We start from the raw sequence: 25,556 nt of genomic DNA on the forward strand, positions 1-25,556 counted from the left end.
TCATATACTAGGGATGAATACTGATCTACTACCAGAGGCCCCATTGACTGCCCAGTCCTCCTAACTAAGACCCCATTCAGGGGGTCTGGGCCAGTCCAATGCAGGTTTCCCAGCTATCAGATTGGAGTGCATGAGCTCCCCTTGTTCAGATCAGCAGTTTCTGTGGGTTTCTCCAGCCTGGTCTTTACTCCTTTGTTCATCACTCCTCCCTGTCTCCAACTGGATTCCAGGAGTTGGGCTCAGTGTTTAGCTGTGGTTTTCAAAACTTACAATGTTGTAATTTTTGTCAAGTCAAGTTTTTTAATGTTTCCAAATATTATTGTTCCTTTTGTTCTTAGAGAAGTCTTTGCTTAGACACTCTCACAGGGGCTCACCCACCCCTATGTCTGCTTATAGATGTTTGACAGGCTCAGAACAGTAATGGGCAGAGACTGAAACATTGTATCAAGTATGAGGGAATCGATTGAAACATTGTATCAAGTGTGAGGGTAATTGGTTGAAACATTGTATCGCGTGTGAGGGGAAATCGGTTGAAACATTGTATCAAGTGTGGGTTTAATTGATTGAAACATTGTGTCGAGTGTGAGGGAATCAATTGAAACATTGTTCAAGTGTGGAGAGATCGATTGAAACATTGTATCGAGTGTGAGGGAATCTCTCAGATTGTCCTTATTGGTATCTAGTTGTTTCAGTGTAAGGTAGGAGCTGGCTGAGAAGAACACAGCAGGCATACATCCTGGCTAGTGCTCACCCCCATACCCTGTAACGCCTGGGTCATGGAATCAGACCTCATGTCACTTTCAAATAGAGTTTAGCAGGGAGCTTTGTGTCAAAAGCTATGTACACCACATAAGTACTTTGAATGTGAAGTATACAAGAGAAATTTGGAAATCTGATTTTGATTCAGATTTCTGATTTTTCAGAATTTCTGATTTTACCCTGACTGAGCAATTTTGATCAAATTATACAAATTCTTAGTTTTAGCTCTAAAGTGAGGGAGGTTTACACTTCTGTGGGATGCTTAGAGAAGACTCAGATGGATAATTGATTCACTCCCTTTGCTGTCTGTTATATCCCAGGCTCCATCTTCTCTGACTGTGCCTATTCTCCTGGAGAAAACAGGTTGCATTCTGTGTGCCCCTGTCCTCCCAGCTCGGTGTCTCTCTGCATTCCACCATGGCCATGTGAATGCGAGTCCTTCCTCTCTGTTGGATTATTTAATGAAGTCAAGCTAACACTCATCTATTCCAGTTTACTGAGTCACAGCGGTGCGTGAGCTGCTACCACTCTGAGGTTGTCCAGAGGTGCTGTTATGATTAGAACCTTTCAATAATATTTTTAAGAAAATCAAGTTTGTCCTTCACTTAGAGTAAGAGGTCATTGTGCATTTAAAGGACTTGGGGAAGACACTTTGGAGTAGATGGAATAGCATGGTGGTCTAGGGTCCCAGGCATCAGAGGATACAGGGTGTGTCCACTTTACAATAAAAATGTATAGGGCTGAGTGACATTTGCCAAAGGCTGGGACCTGGAACTGAAGCTGAAAGCTTGCATTGGTCAGACATGTGTTTTATCCATTTCATTGTTGCTTCTGATGTTTATTTTGCTTTGGTTTGGGTTTTTTTTTGGGGGGGGAGGGAGTGCTTGATTTTGTTGTTGTTGTTGTTTTTGTTATGTTTGGCCTCAGGATAGCAGCTTTAACTATACTTCTTACTGAACTTCTCCTGAACTTATGTGAAGGTTAATATGTATAGAATTAGCCTTAGTGTACATTATTTCTAACTGCATTTCTACACAGTTGACTTTTGTACAGTGTAGTAGAAAACTGTGAGTGAGAGCCAATCCTCTTAAAATCCATGTAGAGAAATCCTCAGTTCTTTGCAAGCTGGAAGCCACATTTCAGCATTAATTGCCAGATGCCACTGGCAAGAGCAACATATTCCCGAATAGGCTCCTATTTGCCAGCTCTAGAGATTAGAAGTACAACTGGCTGTCAAAATGCATCCTGCCCACATCCTTCCCCACTCCTCCCCACTGTTTCCATAATGGGGAATATGGAAGGAACGGAGCAGATGAGCATACGTATTCTGAAGCTCAGAAGCCTACAGTAAGATCTATGAGATGCCACCAACGCAATGCACATTCATTTATTACCACAGAAAGTCAGAACCCTTCCTTAGAATGCTTCCTACAAGCTCCTCTTCCACCAGTCCAGACCCACCCCTCTCTTTCCAAGCACTTACAGGAATCTCAAGTATCTGCCACACTGTGAATGGAATAATCTTTTGTTTAAATTTTAAATCAAGCCACTCTGTATTGCCAATTTTTCCATTGCCTGGGCAGTTCTCACACAAATACAGCCTTCAAGGCAGTCCAGGAGCTAGCTTCAAACTCTTCATTCTTTGGGGTGTCAGTCACTTTCTTGTAGTTTTCTGTTTTGAGCACTTTACAGCCAACACTCAGGTACGAACTTGGGGCTCACGGCTGGTTCCGATTGCAGTCCCACAAAGACAGCTTCTGACAGTTTTCTGTTCCCCATCTTAGCTCTCCTTGAGGTTTGTTCCTTTCCATGAACTATCTTCACAGGTATTCTTCACTTGACTAATTAGTACAATTTTTTTGATTTGATTTTGTTGAGATAGAGATTTTTGGTGTGTGTGTGTGTGTGTGTGTGTGTGTGTTTAAAGAGGGTCTCATATAGCTAGATCATTACCCCGAACTCTCAATTTTCCTCCCAACTTGGGATAGCTTTAGTAATGTAAAATCATCCATGAATGTGCAATGCAATATTTTCACTAGCTTCATTGGTACGAGCAGCCAACAAGAGTCACCCAACCGAATGTATATGTGGGCAGGTAAGGGGAAGGATGTCAGATAAGGTAGATGGTTTATAAGTATAAAGAATCATGATGAATGATGTACTAACTAGCAGCTGAATTGATAAATAGGGAGATGAATGATGGGATAAATGAAAGGTGTATAAAGGCAGTCATTACAAAGTATTTCCCCATATTCAGAAATAAAGTATCGTTTAAAACAGATGCATTATTAATGAATATTCCATTAATACCTTGGATTAGACCAAGATCACTGCATACTAAGCCCTGGCCAACTAGATTAAAGGGTATGACAGCTGTAGACAAGGGAAGTAAGCGCATGCCCTCTCCTGGGCACTGCATGAGACCTGCAGCCTCCCCGGCAGGAAACTAGTGACATATGAGATGGAGATGAAGGAACAATTCTTTTTACCTTTGTAAAAGCAATTGAGATAATGAATTGAGTTACAAAAAGGCGATTTTGCTAAAACTGAAACAAAATTACAGTTGTAATATTCAAATAATTGTCTTAAAGGCAAAAATAAATATATTTTTTTAAATTATAGTGAGAGAAAGTGATGCATATCAGAATTTTTGCCTTTATTTCCTCTTTCAGAATGTTTTTTTTATCACATCTAAGCCCAAGGACTATTCTTTCATGCAGCTAAATATTTAATACTATCTTATTAAGAAGGAAATTTCATAGAGGATTAAGTTGATTATCTTTGTAAGTTTCTACAACAGTAAAAAATCCACTAATGAAGACTTCAGCAAGAAGCTTTCCAAGGGATTGTGAGAGTAGCTCAGTGGCATTTAACTGGCATGCTAGGGGTTGATACCGACGTCGGGGAAAGGAAATTTATCTCCTTTATTTTCTGTGGCAATTTCACAAACTACCTCGGGTGAACTGTTGCTAGTATTCAATATCTTTTGTCGGTCCGAGAGGGCCAGGGTAAAGTTCATATCCCCTGGGACTAACTTGGAATTCAGTGAAGCAGCATCGGCATCATACTGGCATAAAACCGATACGCCACTTACTCTTTGAGTGCCTTTGCGGAGCTATGTCTTAGTTAGGGAAAGGCGTCCAGATGAGGTGCATGGGCACCAAGAGCCACTCACTAGTGAGATCCTGAGGTTGTGAGCTCTAAAGCTGCATCTATCTTGTTTTTCCTCCTTCCCTTCGTGCTGACAACAATGTGTGTCACATTTGGGGATGGTGGAAATAGCCAGCTCCTCCACGCAGCCCACATTTTGGCACATACGCAGTATCCCGCAAATGCTTTGATGATATTATTCTGTGTTAGAGAAGGAAAGCCATGGCCTTGAAGAATAAGGAGCTTCCCTTTACTCTCAAGGCAAGTAATTGGAACATGGGGACAATAGGGGTATGTCAAGACTTTTACACTATGTTTCATTGTTCTTTCTGGTAGCTCTGATAATGAGCATTTAATTAAGTCTACAACATTAAGATTGGGTAAATGTGTCAACCAAGTTTGTGCTTGTTCTTTGTAGATTTCTACTCAGGCTCCAATGACATTCTATCTTTCGCTATAGCTTTAGGCATTGACCCAATTAGCTCAAGTAAAACGTACTTAAAAATAAAACGTGTATTATTGGGTCTCAGAAAATATTCAAGCAGCCTTTTCAATCCCAGACTAGAATTTAGGAGTTACTTTTTCTAGGTTAGAAAGAGACTCCTCTTCATCTTTTTATGTCACAGTAAATGCAATAACCCCCAACCCCCCAGCAGAACTTGACAGCAGGCTTTTTCATAGCAGCTGCCCCTCCCACCCAGGAACCACCCCTCCTACCATGGTGGAGAAGCCCAGGGGACAGGATCTGTTTCCTTTGAATATGTGTAACTCTCACAATTTGCATATTCACTGGCCCATAGGAAATAATTGCTTCCTATATTTGGAATCAACCTGAAATGGTTTGAATGATGCTTCCCACATTCTCAGTGGGTTTGCCCATTGTTGTACAGTTCCATACGCACCATCACAACCGAGGCAAACGTGCACCTCCTGGGTTAGTTCTTTCCGTCTATTATTCAGCATTTAGTTTACTCTTGCTTTGAAAAGCTTTCGAGTACATTTAACATTATTAACTTGAGAACTCTCAAATTTTTCAATAGATCTTAAGGGACTGGTGTTCACAATGGACAGACAATACTAGCTATGTTTTTTTTTTCTTTCACCACCATGACAAAACACATGAAGAAATGGGTTTAAGAAAGGAGAGGCTTGTTTGACTCCCGGTTTGATGCTGTACTCCAGTGAGGTAGAGAATGTGCAGCATCCGGAGAGGCAGGTAGCTCCTAACATTCTGTCTGTAATCAGGTCGCAGAGAGACCAATGCTCATGTTCAGCTCTGTCTTTTCCATGCAATCTGGAAGCCCAGCCGGTGACAATGCGCTCCCAACATTCAGTTCCCTTCTGGAAATATGCATCCCCGCTACACACACCCCAAACACTATCACTTCCAAGTACACAGCTTCCTAAGCAGGATTCTGATTCCTACCAAGGTGTCAGTCAGGGTTAACCTTCACTCACAATCTCCATAGAACGATAGACAACATCCAATAGCCAAAATTATTTACACCTGTACTGTAAATGACAGAAAGCCATGAGTGCACTATTGAGAATTCCTCATGGGAAGCGAAGTGATGGATCTCTGCAAACAACTGGCATTTGAGAGAATTGCTTAAAACCCTGAGGACTGAGAAGTGAGAGATTTGCAATATGGGTTTTAAAATTGAGACCCAGTTCCTTCCCTTACCTACTGTCAATAATTAACTATATTTGCACCATTTTGGTTTTGTTTTGTTTTTTTCATACAGCCATGAGGAGAAAAAACCTGTACCCGTCCTCTACTCTTCTAGATGCCCTTATATTTGACTGCTCTATATTTGTTAATTTCTTACTATCTGAATTGCATTCACCAAATAGTATTTAATGCATATAAAAATTAGAAGTGCTTAAGAAAATTTTGTTACATACAACTATGTAAAAGGTGGCATTGTCATAAAAGGAAAGCCTGCACTACCCACCCTCTGCATCTTCACAGTCTAAGGCCTCCCTCCCTATGGCTAGTCTACCTGTCTGCTGTAAGCAGTTCAACCACATTTTCTTTCTATTGGTTTCACTTTGAGATGGTCACTGGGGAATAGAAAACCAAAGTGAACTCTGTGGTTCTTTCGTTCTTGTTGTAACAACCATAAAAATGAATTTTTGAGAAAAATGCATATTGAGAAGAGAAGGAATTTGACACCATGGACAGACGCCTTAGTATGTGTCACTTGTAGAAAATTAAATCGTCAAGTAGAAATGTTGAAAGAGTATTTAGGAAAAGCACCCCGTATAGCTGCTGATCTGTGCAGGACACAGACATTTCACTAAATCCATTCTTCTGATGGCAGAAAACTTTGCACAAATAGACACGACATTGGCATTCAGTCAACTATTCTCATATAAGAAATAAAACACATTTTAGAAATAGCCCAACTGACTTAGTCCCAAAATCTATAAAACGTGGTAGGTTGTGTCTGTTATGCTAATATGCTAGTCATCAATGTTAACTAACCACCATCCGTCCTTGTAACCATTACTGCAGACACAGCTGCTGTCTAATAAATGCCAGAGAAAGGAAAAGCCTGCCTCCTCAGGATGTTTATGTACCAGTTCATACCAAAGAGGCATGTTTCCTACTTCAGCCTATGGCTTAGCATCATGTGTACCCACCTGCTTTCCCATTGATGAAATGTTTACTAAACACTCCCTGAGCACTCTGAAAATCATTGACTCAATGATCACCAAGACAAACACAAGTCACAGTTGTCAATAATACTCCCTTAGTGATGGACTGAAGCAAAAAAGCTACCAAATATAAAAACAGATGGATGATAATTGCAGTAAGCAGGATGGAATAAAGCCAGTCTCTACTAACATAGCCATGGAAATTGTCCAAATATGGGGATATTTTCGTATTTGTTGGTGGGTAATCATCAATTTCTTTATTTACATCTATCCTCTTTCCATCTTCTTCACACTTAGTTGCCACTTATTAATAGATAGCAATCACTTTCGTCTGATTGATTTGGCTGTGTTGCCCTGATGCCTTGGAAGCACCTATGTGGTTCAGCGGGATGAATTTCACCTGCCTTTATCTCAAGCTGGATGGAGTGCTGCTGGATGAAATTTATTATTAGTATTATTAGAAGGCTGCCGTGGAAACATTTCTTATAACTTACATTAGAGCACTGAACTTTTCCCATTATCCTTGCCCAGCTGTAGACCCTGACATTATTTGGCAATAGTTTAGAGTTTGGTTCACAGTGACAGTAAGACCCACTGATGGGCTGTCTGTCATGTGGCATCCTTGGTCCACTGCCATGAGAGACCGAAAATATGAGTTGCCAATATCACACTAATCTTCCCCAGGCTCAAAACGTGAGCTCTAAACCATCCAAATTGAATTGGGCTCATTGTCTTTCTCCTGGCTTAATCTATGGGAGTGTGGCAAGCCAGCTTCAGAGTGAGCATTCACCAGAATGCTGATTAGAAACTGTTGGACTGTTAAAAAAAAAAAAAAAAAAAAAAAAAGCCCTGTCTATTAGAAAACCCTTAGGAATTTCCTGCACCTAGGGCAAAGTTATGCATTTGTTGGATTATGTCTGTTCCTTAGCAAATCATTTTGTACTTTGAATATTACAATAGTATGAGAAGTAGGAAGGAAAATATACAACATTCCCTTGAAGAATATTATAAGAATATTAAAAATAAATTTGTAGCCCAGTAAGGATATCTATGAGAATTACCTTTTTAAAGTTATTTTTAGATTCCTAAGTACGTGTATATTTATGTGTGTGAAGGTGTGTAGGCTTGAGCACAAAAATGTGCAGGGACCCCCCAGAGTCCAGAAGATGCTGTCAGATCTCCTGTTGGAGGAGTTTTAGTTGGTTATGCCACTTAATGTGCATGCTGAGAACACAACCTGGGATCTCTTCGGGAGCAATGTACGCTCTTAACTTTTGCTCCCTCTCTCCAGTTTCAAGACTAGCTTTCCATCTGTGAATAAAGGAGGTTTAGAAATTAACCAGTCGTGGATAATAACAAGGGGTTTCCCATGGTTTGACACCAAAAGGCAGATTCACATGAAAGTTTCCCTCATTCAATGAACTGTAACATCGACTGAAAGATCAAGAATGCACCCAAGTCCAAATATTCATTTCCTTATATCATAGAAAACTGCTGCACATTGTATTAGTAAAGACAGTTTTGATGCTCAAATAGATCACCAATATCACCAATGTCATTACATTGTTTAAATACTTGAATGATAGATAAATTTATAGTTCCAGTGATGCGTGCAGAACTATTAAGGAAGTGTATTAGCACTGTTACATAAATATGAGCCCTTAGGGTCATAGCTCTTGAGACTTTGGTCAGGAAATGGTCCCCAGTTAGAAGACAGATGCACTTAGAGGACGTTCCATATTTCTGGTATCAATAGCCCATCAGGCACAGCTGAATCGCAGCTGTTTGTGGGAGGACTATTATAATTCTGCTTACTCTGCCATGCCTAGAAGAATAGGATTCAAACAATTCTTCGCTAACATAAATGAGTAATGCATGCTTTGAATATAAGGTTTTTGAATATAAGGAAATTGCTTTACTTTTGCCAACTTAAAATGTAAGGGCTGATTAAAGATTTTTGTTTGAATACAAAGATCTCCAAGTCTTCGGTGAACCCACGCTAAATTAGGTATGGTTTTCTGTTTTGCTTTCTTCCATAAGAGTAATAGTTTCATGCTGTTACCTTTTGTTCAATAAATGGTGAGTGTTTAAGTTTTTAAAATTATACATAAATATATTCATGCAGAGAATAAAAATACACTTTATGTTCATACTTGAGGGAGGGAGAGGGAAGAGGGAAGAGAGAGCGGGAGGGAGGGACTAGACTTTATTGTCTTTACCTTCATTTAGTTGAAGGAGGGGGGAAGAAAGAGGAGAGGAGAGGAGAGAGAGAGAGAGAGAGAGAGAGAGAGAGAGAGAATCTTTATTGTAGTAATGGTCAGCAGTTGTATATGAGTTATGAGTATTTACCAACAAGCAGTACCTATCCACCAGTCCCTGCCCATGAGGACATATCCACAAACACCAATCACAAGAAACTATCATCAAATACTGACCTACCCTTACCTTTCCACCAGCATCAATCTATCAGTATCCACTCATTACCCATCAGCACAAATTATCACTATCTGTCCATTGATTATCTATAGCTTCGATATCTACTTGCCTGCCACTAACCTATTGACCACTCTCTATCCAACCCTTCGTATCTACACATGCCTATTCTAAAGCTTCTATTTACTATCTTGCCCATCAAGACATTTCCTACCTCTTAATTAAATGTTTTAACATAATCACAACTGTTGACCAGAGAGCTGAGATTGGCTGATTCCTTTACCAGGTCATATCCCAAAGCAATTGTGATGTCTCATTACTATAATCTCAACATTTTTGAAGCTAAGTCAAGAAGGTTGCCATAAATTTGAGGCCAGCCTAAAATACATAGTGAGTTTTGGGATAACCTGAATATTGAATGAACCCCACTCTAATTAAAAAATAATTTATTATATCCTCATCTTCATGTTTGAGGTTTCAGATCTCATATAAAATAAGTCACTAGGAAACATACTTTCTTCCTGAGGTCTGGGAGTTAAGGGAATAAATTTCAAGGCCATAGATATTTATTCAAGTGTAATTTCTTTCAGAGGCCAGGGAGCCCACATGCTACTCACTTTTGCATGAGGAAAGTAAATTATATTTACAAGAATTTGAAGTTGGAAATTGTATGTGTAAACATACTTCTCAAAAGAAAGTTTTCTTGGATTTTATAAATTGATCTGTGTGACTTGGGAACTCATTTTGGTTTCATACAATGTATTGGCTAACTTTTTCAGATATGTTCCCAAGTTATTAATATTGAAAAGGGCAGACAGTACATCAAATAACCTGATGGCCACACTTCATATGAAGAATAAAATGTTGTACTTCTATTAGAGTAGGGTTAAAGAGCAGAATGACATTTGTGATTATGTCTGCTGTGTAACCTTATGGTAAATGTGACTTAGAAATGAAGGTGATGAAGTGTTGCCATCTGGTGTTCTGTGTCCCTAGAGTGATCCATAAATACTAGTTTAGGACTAATGACGAGTAAGGGGTGTGTTCTTACAAGCTCATGGATAATTTGCACAAAATACAATAGTGTCTTTATTTTATTTTCTTTTTCTTAATTTACATATCGATCCCAGTTCCCATTCCCTCCCTCTCTTCCACCCTCCCAAGCCCCCCAACCACCCTTCCATCCCACCCACCCCCCCACTCCACATTTAGGGTGATGCCTTCCTGGAGGGGTCATCTAAATCTGTCAAGTCATTTGGGGTAGGGACTAGGCCCTCCCTCCTGCCTCTAGGATAAGGGAGAATCCCTCCATCTCTCCGTGGGGAATGTGCTCCCAAAGTCCTTTCGTGAACCAGGGATACATCCTGGTTCCACTGTCAGCAATAGTGTCTTTTTTATCAAGCTATCTAGTTTCTGTTTGACAGTTAAGTGTATCTCTTGAGGCTGGAGCAATGGTTCAGCAGCTAAAATTACTTATTCCTCTTCCTGAAGACACAGAATTGGTACCTGTCTAGATTTCTTGGCCTAACGCTGTCTACAGCTTCAGTTTCGGGGTTGCTAGTACCCTCGTTGGCTTCTTTGGATATCTTCCCCCTCGTCCCAAACAAACCCAAGCTAGCACACATGCATGCACACAAATAAACAACCAAAAACTTCATTAAGTGATCTTAAAAACCTTCTCTTTCATAGGTTCACCATGACGTCTGAGACATCTATTTTTTTTTCTTGGAACATTTCAAATTATATAGTACATCAGTGAATTTTGAGCATATGCCATTGAATATACGCACATAATTTAGTTGTGAATTCTGTACACGAACATTGTCAGTGATTATGAGTACAGCTGTAGATCCGGTATGCACATTTTCAAATTCTAAATCTGCTTGTATTCAAATTCTACAACTGCGTGATAATAAGCAAGATATTTCATTAACCTCTCTCATTTCTCTTCATTTTTAAAAGAGAACTAACGTCATACTGTGTTCTTTCTTGAGGCAACTTATGTGGTACCACTAACTATGAAGATCTGAGATTCAGAGGAAAAAAGATGTTAGCTTATAATTGAGATGATTCGTTTCATGCCATTAATTTGTATTTTCGTTAATCTTCAACAGAATGTGGTAGTATAGTTAGTGTTGTTCATGCCCCCAAAAGGAACTTCAGTCTTAGGATTTCTGCAGTGAAACCACAAAAACACACGCACGCGCGCGCGCACACACACACACACTCATGGCATGCAAACTCACATACAATATATTCTAGATTTTGTCTTTTGTTTAAGATTAAATACAGACCTAGATTTCATTTTCTTGGCGCCAGAAAACAAACTAACAAAAATGATTTCCTGCGTAGGATTCTAACATTTATTAAAAATTTACCTAAGGATCTATTACTTGGACAACTCTGAATGCTCTGTGTCTCTTTCATTTATGAGGATCTTGGCACTAGCAACTGGCTATTAGAATTGTGGAAACAAATTTACAGCTCAGACCCGACAAAAGGATCAAAGTTATGCTCCCTTTATTAGTATCTCTTTCTGATTTGCTCCCCAACATGCTCAATTTGTGTTTAAAACCTTATAATCTTCAATGTTAAAATTACTTTACTTTCCAGAGGAAATCATAAAACATATAAATCATTTTACATTGTGTACACTTTAGAGCAGCCTTTTAGAGAAGGCAGAGCCAAGACTATGGTTACCTGGGGGAAAGTATAGGGAGTGAATAGAAATAACCCTATCAACAAGATTTCCAGAAACATAGATTTACATGCTAACATATGACAGACTGAACTCTCACAGATTTAGTCATGTGAAAATATTTTGTAAAATAGTCCCATGCAAGTTCAAATAAAATGTGCCCTTGTGTGCAACAATCAATCTTTATGCTCTTAGAAGGGAAAATCGCAACTCGTGCATTGAGGATCAAACTGCTTTACTCATTATTGCCCAGCTGACGTGAAAGTGAATTCTTAAAACAAAACAAAACAAAAAAAAAAAAAAAAAAAAAAAAACCCGAGAAAGACTTCTAGGAAAGTCTTGTTCTCAAGCGTAATGACAGCCAGAACTTCAGTGTCTTATGGGAGATTTGAAGTCACAGTTTTAGAAAAAGAAATTAAGAAATGATACTAATGTCAGTACCCAAACCATTGTTTCCTTTCCTTTATCTGAGCATGTCATACATAAATACATTGTATTTCCACCATTTATAGACCTTTTCTCTCTTTCTCCAACTCCCTCCTCGCCTCATCCCCTCTCTTCATGACCTCTTCTTCTACTCTTCCTGCACAAACGCAGTAACAAATCCACTTAGTTTTGCCCTTATTTGCAAGTATTTACAGATGGCCACAGAGGATCAGGGCCTCGTCCAGGAAATAAGTTTACAGCTCCTAGGGAAGCGCACCCTGTGAGAAAATGGAAGGTTTGGTTGTGCTTCTGTCTAACTCTCTCTCTCAGGCACGCTGACATGTCTTCCTTCTGTCAGTTGTCACTAACACTCAACCACGGTTTAGCTGTTCAAATTTCATACAGCAACTTGAATTGTGCATGCTTTTTCTTCTGGTTTTTTTTTCACTTTTATTTGTTTTAGACTTGGAAAAAAATTAGTCGTGTCACAAATATTAGTCAATGACTATCTGAGAATGAAAAGCTCATCCAGAGTCAATACTGGGTTTTCCGAGGTGGCATCATATTTTAATTTATAGTGCATTATGTTTTCCTAAGTAAACTTTATAAAATTAACTTTATTAACCAGTTTACTCTCTGGCTAAGTGACCTGGCTATCTTAAGTCACAATAAGCTGTACTGTGACACCACCTACACCAGCCATTTTACAAGGAGCCAGTGATGCTGGCTGGGTACATGCGTGGCTGTATATTTCCACTGGCCTGTTTTCACTCGGGTTTGATCTCAATTCGGACTCTCCGTGGGGACGTGAGGAGAGCCACCCCACTCTGAGAGATAGTTTGCATGTCCATCTCATTTTGCTTCTCAAGAACTTTCCTGTATTCCAATGGCCAAAGATGGCATCGGAACCTAAAAGAGCTCATTCAGAATCAAGAACATAAACGCTCTCTTGAGAGGAAGAACTACAAGACACGGGACCAAACACATGAATGATTTTTTTTTTCTTCAATTTTATTTTTTTTTAATTTTTTATTTATTTAAAAGTTTTCTTTTTTTCATTTTATGTGCTGACTACAGTTCCCACTCCCTCCCTTATTCCCCTCCTCTTTCCCAGTTGAGGCAGGACCAAGTCCCACTGCCAGTGGCCACCATGAACTGCCCAAGCCACAGAGCTGTCACCCACATTCAGAGGGCCCAGTTCAGTCCTGTGCAGGCTCCCCAGCTATCCGTCTAGAGCCAGTGAGCTTCCACTAGCTCTGGTGTAGGAGAGGAAGGATGGGTTATATGAGCAAAGGGGTTGAGATCATTTTATTTTGTAAAGGTTTGAATTATTTGTAAAGTTCTACATACGTTCACGTATCTGTACATGAATATGTGCAAGTAAGTGTGGGTACCCATGGAGGCCAGATGCCAGTGTTGAGTCCCCTGGGGATGGAGGTATGGGATGTTGTGAGTCACCTTACATGGGTGAAGGGAACTGAACTTCAGCTCTAAAAGAACAGTGAGCCTTCACCACCAAACCATTCCTCCAGCTAAGGGGCAGGAGCCTTGAGAAGCAGGGATTAATGTAGACCCCTGCATTCCCCATTTTCCTGGAAACAGCTGTCGCTAACTAACTCACATGATAGGGAAGCGTTTCGTCGTTGCCATTATTTCTTCCTCAGTATATAGTCACGCACACAATCCATGTCTTGTATGTGTTACAAGGTCACTGTTGCTTATATTAGGAAATGATGGAATTAATCCCAATAGGGAATAAGACAGCAGCATTACTAACACAAATTGAAATAAAGGTACTTAGTGTTTCTTGCTCTTAATGTAAATAGAAATAAGCTGGAAGGGATACTCTCAGAGGGTTAAGAAGCAGAAGTGGGGTAAATACTATGTGTTTGTTGGTAATGAACTCCCCCAAGCTTCACAGTGAGGGTTTACGACTGGAAACGTCTGTCGGCTTTGTTTACAAGTGTCAACTGTTTTGTCCAAGATCATGTAGCTAAGGCAAAATTAGAATATACATCTTTCTTCTTTTCTTTTTTATTGAAAATGGATTTTTCTCTCATACAATACATCCTGGCCACAGTTTTCCCTCCCTCCACACTTCCCAGATCCCCAATAGAACCTCCTTTCTCTCCCAGATCCACACCTCCCCCCTTTTCCCTTCAGACAAGAGAAGGCTTCTGAGAGACAACAACTGAATATGACAAAATACAATACAGCAAGAAAAGACAAAGGCCCTCATGTGAAGGCTGGACAATGCAACCAAAGAGGAAAACAGCTCTAAGAGCAGGCAGAAGAGTCAGAGACACATGGTCCTAGTCGCCAATCCTCTGCATATATGTTATGGCGGTTAGCTTGGTGTTTTTTGTAGAATATACATCTTTCAGTTATGAATCCACTGTTACTTTCACTGAAGAGCCGAGTTATGACATTGGGAGAAATGCAGAGACATGCTAAGATACAGTGACATGGGGGTAAAATCTTAAAAGTAAAGAAAAAGATCGTTCATTGTGATTTTAATCCTATTGGAGTACCACAAAAAGATTTTGCAGACTGGGCAGCTCACTTGAAACATGTCTGCACAGCCCTCAAGACTAGACATTCATTTTATTATTATTATTATTATTATTATTATTATTATTATTATTATTATTGTCATTTCATATTTCAACCAAAGTTCTCCCTCCAACCTCTCCTCCTCCTGCCTACCCCCCTTGCATCACCCCAGCACAGCCCCCATCCACTCCTTTAGTAAGAGCTCCCATGGGGAGTCCACAGAGCCTGGCACATTAAGTTGGGGCAGGGCCAAGCCCTTCCCCCACCCCACATTAAGGCTGAGCATGGCATCCCATCATAGAGAATGGGCTCTAACAAGCTAGCTCATGCGTCAGGGATAGATCTTGTTCCTGCTTCCAGGGGCCCCTCAGATAGGTCAAGCTCTAACCTTTAGACTAACATTTTCATATTTTCCTTGAGTCGGTGTTTGGAAAGTACATGTACTGTCCTGGTGATTTGGTGATGGTACCTTCACATTGAATGTTTGATATTTATGAGACAGAGAGAGAGAGAGAGAGAGAGAGAGAGAGAGAGAGAGAGAGAACTTTAAACATCATTATATTCTCAATTGTTCTATCACCAAATAAAAAAGTAAAACTCAAATGGATAGTCAGGCATCAACACAGGAATGCGTGGAGATACAGTTCAGTCCCCAAGGACTAGAAATATCTGTGACGAAAGGACTTACAAAAAAATGCAAGAAAGTTTGAATTTAGTTTTTACAAGGTGACTCAACCCATGAGGCTTTAGTCCTCGTTCATTCAGATCACAGTGTTCTCTGCATACATATCAAATGTCTATTTAACTTTGTATTTGTAATCTGAATTTTAAATTAAACTAACGGGCTCTATTCCCTTTCTTTTATTCTTTTTTTGGTAAAGGACAAGTGTGTAGATTATAGGGTTTCCTAAAATGTTCTGCCTTTCTTCCCTGTTACAGGCCCAACAGCTCACCGAATTGGAACAAAAGTTAGCTGTAGCCAAAACCGAACTTGAGAAAGCAGCTCTTGACAGGGTAAGTTCCCATGTGGGAGCCATCACCACTCGACTTGCAGACACACACACGGGACACGTTAGCTGCTGCCCGTGCATGCAGTCATCCAGTGCAATTCTAGACACTGCTGCTGCACAAAAGCTGATCGTAGACCTCCTGAATGTGTGATGTCTTCCTGTACTCCATACTCTCTTCCTTCTCTCTGCCTCAGTAAACAGGGTGACCGCTGCACGTTTATGACTTCCTTTTTCTTTTATCTTACTGGCACATTTATTCCATAACACCATGGAGAAGTGCACTTAATGTGGAAACTATTCTGTTCTCTGCTAATTCTGGATGAAACAAACAACATGGAAGTAACCATGAGTAGCTAAAAATCTGTCTTACATGCCTGTGCCTTAGAACTGTTCCTCGTGTTTGAGAACTTGGAAATGTGCACAAGGATGTTACAGGTAGAAGCAATATTGTCAATAACAGAGGATATATGACATCGTATTTACTGTATAGCCATACTTTGGAATAGAAATCCAAACATAAAAATTGCAAATAAAATAAAATATATTTTTGTTCATAAATAATAACTCTTCAAACATATGACAAATATTTAAAGTATTTATGGTGGTAGAACAAGAAAAAAACAAATATTAAAAATTTTGGATTTAATGATTTTCTAAGATTGCTGCAAAGAACACTTGCATGTACCACATTTCACCCTCGACTCATTGAATAAATGCAAAGTAATAGTCTGTAGTAGTAGTGTGTATATAAACATTGCAAGTATGCTATGCATGCAGTATATATGCAGATATAAATATTAGGCACATGATGCCTGCATATTTATTTGCATTATAAACATGTACCTGTCTGTACTTTATGCACAATACAGCTATATTAAGTGGTTATGAAGACATCTTTCCACATTCAATTCAGACTGCTGCTAACCTCATGCATAATATTATTGTCTGCATAGCCTTGTGTTATGAGCAGGTTTTTCAGCCGGCCTGGTCCCAGAGCCACACCAGTCCCAAATAACACACGAGACTCAGTATTAGATAGAACGCTGTTAGCCTGTTACTAGCATTTCTTATTGGCTAGCTCTGTCTTAAATATTAACCCATTTCTACCAATCTAAATATTTCTACGTGGTCTTATCAGAGAAAGAATTGGGACCCCTGTTCTCTTGGTCCTACATCTTGAATCTCCTCCCTACTTCTTCCTCTCTCCTCCTTGTCTCCTAGTCCCACCTATCTTGCTTTCCTATTGGCCAACAGTGTTTTATTCATTAACCAATATGAGAAACATATTTACAGAATGACATCTCCTGTCAGACTTGTAGTTCTCAAAATCAGCTGGCTAAACTTAGAGTGTTCCGCCTTCTGTCAAGGACTTTCTATGCTTGTGACCACAGTTTAGTAATAATTTTATTGGTAAACTTGAACAGGAACACCAGTGCATTTGTGAACTTATTTTCTTCAATAATTTATTATATGAACCCAGAGAATTTGTAAAGAAAGAAGCTTGCCTCCTAATTACCCAACATGAATTGTGGATATTTTGCTGTGGAACAGACAGGAGAGAGGCTATGTAGGAGTGTGTAGGCTGTGTCACAATATAGAAATTAGGAAGGACATATCTGACTGTTAATGATGTTCCTCTGTAAGATCTAGAGCTCTGGGACAAATTAAATATTCAGAGAAGTAGATATCTCACCATCCTTGGTCCTTTGGAATTACCATTTATTAACATATCCAAGTTATTAACATTTAATAGTTCAGGGCAGCCTGACTTCTAGTCTTCGGAGTAGATCAGGCATAACTCATTTCACCAGAATTAGTTTTATAAAAAATTTAATTTCAAGGTTTTCCAGTGATGGTCCCCTCATCTCATACCACTCATGCTCTGTTGCTTTATACAAAAGACATGGGACTTTTGTAGAATTAGTGGAATTAGAAAACCAAGGGAAACATACAATCTTAAATTTTCCTAGATTCCATTTAAAAATTATTCTTTGTCTTTGCTGCCACTGTCTCTGAAAAAGTTTATTGTATACTAAGAAGACATCAAATCTTCAAGGACCTGCAGTAATATCCCAACTTCTAAGACTATCATGTCTGGCCATTGAATTATTCTATCTAAAATATTCTCCCCGATCTGACACGATATAATTATTTAATTGATCAATGGATATTAGGTATGAAAATAGCTATTGTGAGATGCTATTCTTTGGACATGACAGGAATCAGAAAATGTATGAAATGTGATCTTTGTTCTGATGTCGATGTCAAATGAAATGGACCAATCAAGAAATAATTCTTTCTGACCCACAAGACAAGAGAATAATAGAAAATGAATCTATGCATCACAAGTACTTCTGGATAACACTCTACTGGTTAGAAATAGTCCCGTGACAAAGAATGAGGGGGCGAATGCAGAGCTGGCCCTTCACCTTTAGCTCTGTGTGATGTCCTACTATGTGTCACTCCTATGCACCACGTGCATTGACTCTATACCCTGCCATGGCACATATTCGTCTGGGAGTCATGGCTAGCTATCCTCCAGGGTGAGTTCTCCTGTGTTTGAGTGATCCTTTGTTGACTGGCCATGTTCAAATCCTCCCAGTGCTATGCTTCATAGCAGTCAGCCATACCATATAAACCTTAGGAGTGATTTGAGTTGTTATATGCATACCTAGACTGATGGGAATATTGCCTGTCATGTGGAAAATACACGGAAAGCTTACGCACTAGTGAATGAGATGAGATTGCCTTTTTGTGATGAGTATTTATCTTTAACCTTTATAATTCTGTCACCTCGTTTTTTTGGTACATACAACTATAAAAAAATTGCACATTATTAGAGGTTGGTTTTAACAAATATCAAGCAAGATGCATGTGAGATTTAAAAACTGTAGCTCTAAACTCAGGTGGAAAGGTTGTATCTCAATCTATAGTGGGAAAAATTACTGATTAAAGATACTGCTTTTCACTCCTCCCTGATGCTTTTTTATGGGAGACGTTTTCATACCTTATGCATGTTTACCTTGATGTCCTATACCTCATCCTTAACCTTAACCTTAACCATCACAGAAGACTGTGGGAACATCTTCACGTTCTAACTTTGTTCTCGGTGTTATTTCTAATGAATGTTATTTCTAATGCCAATTTTCCTTATGAAAAGTAACCAAAGGAATTCCAACTCTATGCATCAATTCTGAGTTCCCAGAAAATTAATTATTCATTCAGCTATAATTGGAGTAAAGTGAAAGATGAGGCATTTTAGCTACAGATTCTTTAACTTCAAGAGTAGAGGGCCAAACGAATGGGAGAAGTCGTTTGGAGAAAGAAGGGAAAGGGAAAGTCAAGAGTTATCTGAGAAAAGAATAGCTCTTTAGATTCAGAGGAAAGCAAGCGACATGCATTACCACATACTTCAGTAAGGGACATCACTTATAGTCAACATCAAACTGCTTGAAGCCTCAGTATAGACAGCCCTGGAAGCATCATGATGATGTAATGTCCTGTGCTATCAGATCATTGTCTGGAGTCTGTCCCTGAACCTATGTGAACACAACACTGGCAGCAAAAGAAACAGGCTTGTTCAATGAGAGGCATTCTGTTAGGGTGATAGAAAAACAATGGCACTAATTCTGGTGACAAATCTCAGACCAGGGATCTCTGGTAGCATCTGTCTAGACTGTCAACAAAGAACTCTACCAAAATGTAAGAGCAGAGGTCCAGTTCAGGCTGCAGTCCCAAGGATGAAACCCAGGAAGGAACATGTTAAGAACAGCTTGAAGCAGAGTACAAATCACTCTGACACCCCTTGAATGGTTAGAGACAGAATGTTGACTATAATAACCTGAAGATTTCCTGATGAGGTAAAGGGCCTCTGAGTGCATATATTTGACACGGAATTTAAAGTAAAATTGAAATATGTGCACTGTCTTTCACAATATACCAAAACATAATTACTTTAAAATCACCACTTCATGGCTGTTCATTACTTCTAGCAACTGAGTTGAGTTATTTCTCTGACTTAGAGATTTATTTGCCAACTGGAAAGACACTGCAATCTCTCAAAGACTCATCTGTGAGGTGTATGGTGTGTGTGAACAGTAAGAAAGAAAAAAATGCATGTAACCAGGAAATGGTGTTGCTTTCTACAGGTTTTCAGTATCATAGACTTATATCTTGATATTCATAGCCATCTCATGATAATAATTCAGTCAGTCCAACATCAAAAACCACATAATCTTTAATATGCCTAACAATAATCAGAAGTCTAGAGGCCAATGATCATCTTTCAACTTAAGATTTATTTTTATTTTCAAATTATATGTATGGGTGTAGTGGGTCATGGTATCTTATATATCTTATATATAAGTACCATGCTACCAAAGGACAGAAGACTGTTGGATGCTCTGATTCTGGTGGCCAAGCTCCAGTCCTCTATAGGAACAGAATACACTCTTAACTGCCTGAAGCCCTAAGACTGTCAAAAAAGATACCCTGGACGTTTCCTATGTACAAGCATTCTCTTTTCAAATGGCTTTACACTGTCTCCCCTAGAACCTTCTAGAGTAAGGGCTTAACCTAAATGTCCCTTCCTATTGTTCCCTGTAGACTGTGTAATTTCACCGTAACAGTGTCAGAATTTTTAATAGCTGTATGCAGTTTATTGGTATCTGCCACATGCCTGCCACCTTAACCACACTCACATGCATTTTCCCACTGCACTTCCTGCTTTGAAGCCCTATTCTAAACCTCACTAAACGCAATGAACAGCAACCCTCCCACAGCCTGACAGTACACCTTCTTGAAATGTTTTCCATCAAACCAGTTATCCATCCATGTGCACATTTCATTGTAGAAGCAGAATTCAGGCAGAACAATTGCCAGAATGTAGCATCTGTGACCTCTCAGTCAAGGTCTTATATAACTCTTCTTGCCCTCTGAGGCCTCCTGAGCTAAGGTTCAGTTTCCTCTGATAGGATACTGCTCCTCCGTACCCCCACCAGAATCACCTACTAAATATTGCATCTGGTTTCTTCCAATTATCTTACCTAAAGCTTCCAACTGTTTCATATATCCTTGTAAGCCAGTTCCAAAGACTTACGGATGACATGATCAGGTCTGTAATGGCAAGAGACCTATATCTTGGCTTCAGTTTCCCGAGTTAGTTATTTTTCTCAACAACGCAACCAAATATATGGTGAAAAAAAATAGATTAAAAAGAGAGAAGGATTTAGTCTGTCTTATGGTTTGAGAGGTTTCATGAGTATCCATACTATTGACAATGTGAAATAACATCATGTATACAAATGCATTGGACCACATTCTTAGCTCATAGCAATGCCGGAGACATCCGTGGTCATCCTGGGAGAGAGTACATGGTAGCAGGAATGGCTGTCAGAGGCAGTGGTGGTAGCTAGGGATACCTGATCAAATCTTACCAGATCAGATAGCAGAAAGAGATGAAGGAGGTGGGAAGAGAGAAAGTAAATGCAAGGTTGGAGAAGCAAGAGATCAGAGAGCAGGAGTCTAATCGGAGATCGACAATCAGGTCAGAAGTATGCACATCCTATTTCCTCTTTAGGCCCTGTCTCCCAGTGTTCCATTCCCCCAGCCTAGGTTCCACAACCTCAACTGTGCCATCAGCTGGGCACAAGGTGTCCAAGTAGAGCACCTACTGTAGACACCACATTGAAACAGAACAAGAAGTTCCATTTGGAAATCTGTCTGTAGTTGATATCGAGTGAATGTAGGATAAGACCAATATGGGGAATGGTGTTCAAGAGCCGCAGGTAAAAATATGAATTCTTCCCTCTCTCTCAGGAATCACAGATGAAAGCCATGAAAGAGACTGTCCAGCTCTGCTTGACATCAGTTTTCCGTGATCAGCCTCCTCCTTTGAGTCTCAGCCCATCAAATCCAACACAGATGTTGCATCCACCCAGGACAATTACTTCCAAGTTTCCAGATTCGAGGACAAAAATCAAGGTACATTTTATCCATGTGTGTCAGCAGTGATGACTACTAAAGTATCGTCTTTAAGCTCCATTGTGTATACTCAAGATGCTGGACCCACGCAGGACAGCAAATTCACGGAATGATTAGGCAGCTCTCAGCAGAGAACAGCTCAGTCTGCTGTCCCTATGGCCACGCAGGGAAGCCCATCAGAAAACAATGTTTTATTATCAAAGAACTTGATTCAAAAGCAGGAAATTACAATTGACATTGCAGCAACAAAAACAGAAAAATAAATTTTTAGTAATTATAAAACATACTTGTATTATATTATCATAAACAGCACAGATATGAACCTTATTTGGAATCATAAGCTACGTCCCCATAAAAACATGCACATTTAAGTTACATATATAACATTCGGCCTATGAGAATTATTTCACAGTATGTAAAATAGTCTGACACAAAGGACCTCACCACACAGCTTGCCAATTAGATAATTTTGTATTGGCTTCCATTCACTTTTTTTTAAAAAAAAAATTGTATTTTTAGGAATTTTAATGTGCCTCCATGTTTCAGAGTAACTAAATGATCTGAGCGTTGTCTCAACAAATTTCCCAACAGCTAACTACTGTCATCAGAAACTCTGACTTCCCACTTTGTTTTGGTCACTACAGAAACAACTTGGTAGGCTCTGTGTGTAAATAAACACAGAGAATGTGAAAGGCTTGTGGGAGAAAGGACCTGTGTTTCAAACAGGTCCTTTGAACCTTGGAACCGCAGCCTCCCTAATCAAGTGCAGTTAGGATACATGTCATGAACAGCAGCCTGACCTAGACACGCAAGGCTGTACGGGTAAGATCGAAGACTACTTGAGCAACAGGGACATGGCGTGAGCACTGTGATGTGCTACAGATGAGCCTAAGTCCTGTTTATTTTTTACTATTCTTATTCTAGCACTGCTACTTGCGATTGTGGGCATGTAAGGTTTAGTAGTTTATGTAATCTCACGATATTGTCTCAAACAATACAAACAAATGGAAATGTCCTGTTCTGTGTTCATCAGAAAAGGCATTCAGAAAATTTCTTGAAATGACCAAAGGCACACTCCTCACACAATCTCACACTGAGGAGCAAGGCGTGGCCTTCCTCTAGCGCCGTGTCCTGGGGTGGAAGCGAATGTCATCTAAAACAAATGACTTCCAGCCAAGTCTCCCTCAATTATGTGAGCATGTGACTTTTGTCTCCAACTCAAACTATATTGCTTAAGTGAATTATTACAAGTAGGCTCTTTATGACCTTGAATATACTGAGGAAATTACTACGGGTTGCTTTTATTGATTTTTTTTTAGGATTAAATGTATTTCCTGTCATTGAAATTAATAAATATTTATTATCTATCTTGGTGTATCGCAGAATAGAGTAAGGAGGATTTAAGCAAGCAGTTTTCAGATTGCTTATTTTTTCAAAACCCAATAATAAAAAAATCCAATTGTTTAAGATGAATTTCAATAAATCTAGGCTAACGTAATATGCAGCACTCTGTTTTAGAGATTAGCATTAAAAGCTTGTGTAATGTTTATGTTTCATCTGTGTTATTCATCTTTTTAATAGTGGCAGAAATTGTGTTTTATGTGTGCTCAGGGCACAATCTCTATGCAGGCCCCTAGCAGATAATATTGTTCTTAGTCCTGAATTGCATACCATGGTGTAGCATATACAAGAAAATCAAGCCTATCAGTCACGAGATACTTTTCCTCTATCAAAGGAAAGTAGCATGCTTTGTGTAGGAAGGTACAGATTGAACCCAGGGCCTTGCGCAACCTAGGCAAATATTCTCCCACAGATCTCCAATCTCAGTCCACATATAGTTTATTTATTTATTGTTTGTTTGAGACAGGGACTCATTACCTACCCCTGATTGGCTTGAAACACTCTACATAGACCAGTATGGCCTTGTATTCACAGAGATCTGCCCATCTTTTCCTCTTGAATGCAGAAATTAAATGTTTGACCCACGCATAATTTTTAAATTAGCACATCTAGCTGACTAACCATTAGAGAGAGCTCGTTGTAGCCCATGAAATGGTGTTCCTGACACTCTACTCTGTAACTCTGGAATTCTGTTCTCTAGCAGGATTGTAGTAATGTGAGCACTTGAAATAAGCATCTGTCTTCCATGCTACGGTGCCAATTTTCATCAGTTACATCTATTTTGACTTAGTATTTTTAATTTTAACCTTGAACAATAATGTATAAAATTATGTATTTCATTTTGATGTTTCCATACATGTAAGCTTTTGTACATTGTTAAATAATCACACATCATAAGCTTCCTTCCCCCTTCCCTCTTCCCTGTCAGTCATCCTTTCTCCAAATAGCCTTTTCCCACCTATCTCTATATTTACAGCCATACCTACATATCTTTATCATTTAAGTATCTAGCTGTACCATCTATCATCACCAATTTATTCAACTTTAACTCATCTGTATGTCCATCTATCTTATCTATCATATCTATACAATATTTGAGACAGGGGAAATGTGTTATTTCTCTTTCTAAGTCTGACTTATTTTGTTTAACACAAAGAGTTAGCTTTTACGCATTTTCCTGATGATAATATAAACCTGTCTTCTGTGGGCTTGGAGGCCCTCATTGTGTTTAGGTCTCACATGTTCTTTTGATGTTCCTCTGTTGATTGGCATTTAAATTAGTTCCATGTTCTGACTAGTATGATTAGCGCTATAATGGATGGGATGCTCGTGCATCTCTATACTGCGTGGCCACCGTGCATCTCTATGGTATTCAGACACAGAGTACTTCAAGAGTGTACCAGGAGAGTTGTACCAATTTCAACTTCATGAGGAATTTCCATTCCTGTTTGCATAAATGGGTTGATTATATTATATCCCAACCAGCAAAGACTAAATGCTCTTTCTTCATATTCTTGCCAGTGTCGGTTCTTTGATTCCTGAATTATCGGCATTCTGACTGAGATGAACTCTCTAAGAAGAACCTTAAAAAATATTTTGAGCATGTATCTTCCTCTCTCGCTTGAGAGCTGTCTGGTTCATCTATCTGTTCATTTACTTTTGAGGATTAATTTGTTGAGTTCTTTATATATGCTACATTTTAATCCCTTGTTAAATAAATAGCTATTGAGGACTTTCTCATTTTGTCTTCTGTATTACCACTCTGTTAATTGTTTTCTGTGCTGAACAGAAATACTTCTGTTTCATGCAGTCCCAATACTCACTACTTTATGGACTGTTCGGGATCCTTTTTCAGACAGTCTCTGAGAATCTGTCTTGAAATGATTTCCCATGACAGTTTCGAAGCATTGGGTCTTACATTTTGTTCCATTTGGATCGTTTTGTACAGAGTGAGAGATGGGGAATCTAACCTCATTCTTGTGAATGTGACTATCCATGTTTTCTCAGCACAAGGTTTGAAAGGGTTGTTTTTGTCTTCCATTGTATGCTTTTGATATTTTTATTGAAAGCAAACTGCTTGTCCCTGCATAGACTTATTGTTAGGTGTTACATTCTCTTCCACAATCGTACATATCTGTTTTGGTGGCCAGACTGTGCTGGCTTTGTTACTATGGTTCTGTGGAACAGTTTCAATAAGGTCTTGTTTTATCTCCAGTGTTCCTTCTTTTGCTCAGTATTGTTTGAGCTATTTGGAATGATCCATACTTGTATATAATTTGAGCATTTTCCCCTAGTACTGAGAAGAGTGTCACTACAGTTTTCATCAAGGTTGCATTCAAACCATAACTCACTTTCACTATCAGTAACAAAGCCATTTAAACAATATTAGTTCTGCTGATCCTTGGCCGCGGGAGTCGTCTGCATCCTCCAGCGCCCTCTTCCCCTCTTCCTTCATCTTTCAGTTTCCATATTAGAGTTCGTTC

General features: G+C 39.3%; 1 protein-coding gene across 1 annotated transcript in view; it reads left to right on the forward strand.

The window, feature by feature from the left end:
• LOC127213799 (leucine zipper protein 2-like) overlaps positions 1–21,702 on the forward strand; it is a 38,060-nt gene extending 16,358 nt beyond the window's left edge. The window contains exons 3-4 of the mRNA XM_051174252.1: positions 15,620–15,694; positions 21,508–21,702. Coding sequence (XP_051030209.1) covers positions 15,620–15,694; positions 21,508–21,702 — 270 coding nt within the window. The remainder of the gene's footprint in view (positions 1–15,619; positions 15,695–21,507) is intronic.
• Positions 21,703–25,556: the final 3,854 nt, after the last annotated feature.

This window comes from Phodopus roborovskii, unplaced genomic scaffold (genome assembly GCF_943737965.1).
Source record: "Phodopus roborovskii unplaced genomic scaffold, PHOROB, whole genome shotgun sequence".
NCBI lineage: Eukaryota > Metazoa > Chordata > Mammalia > Rodentia > Cricetidae > Phodopus > Phodopus roborovskii.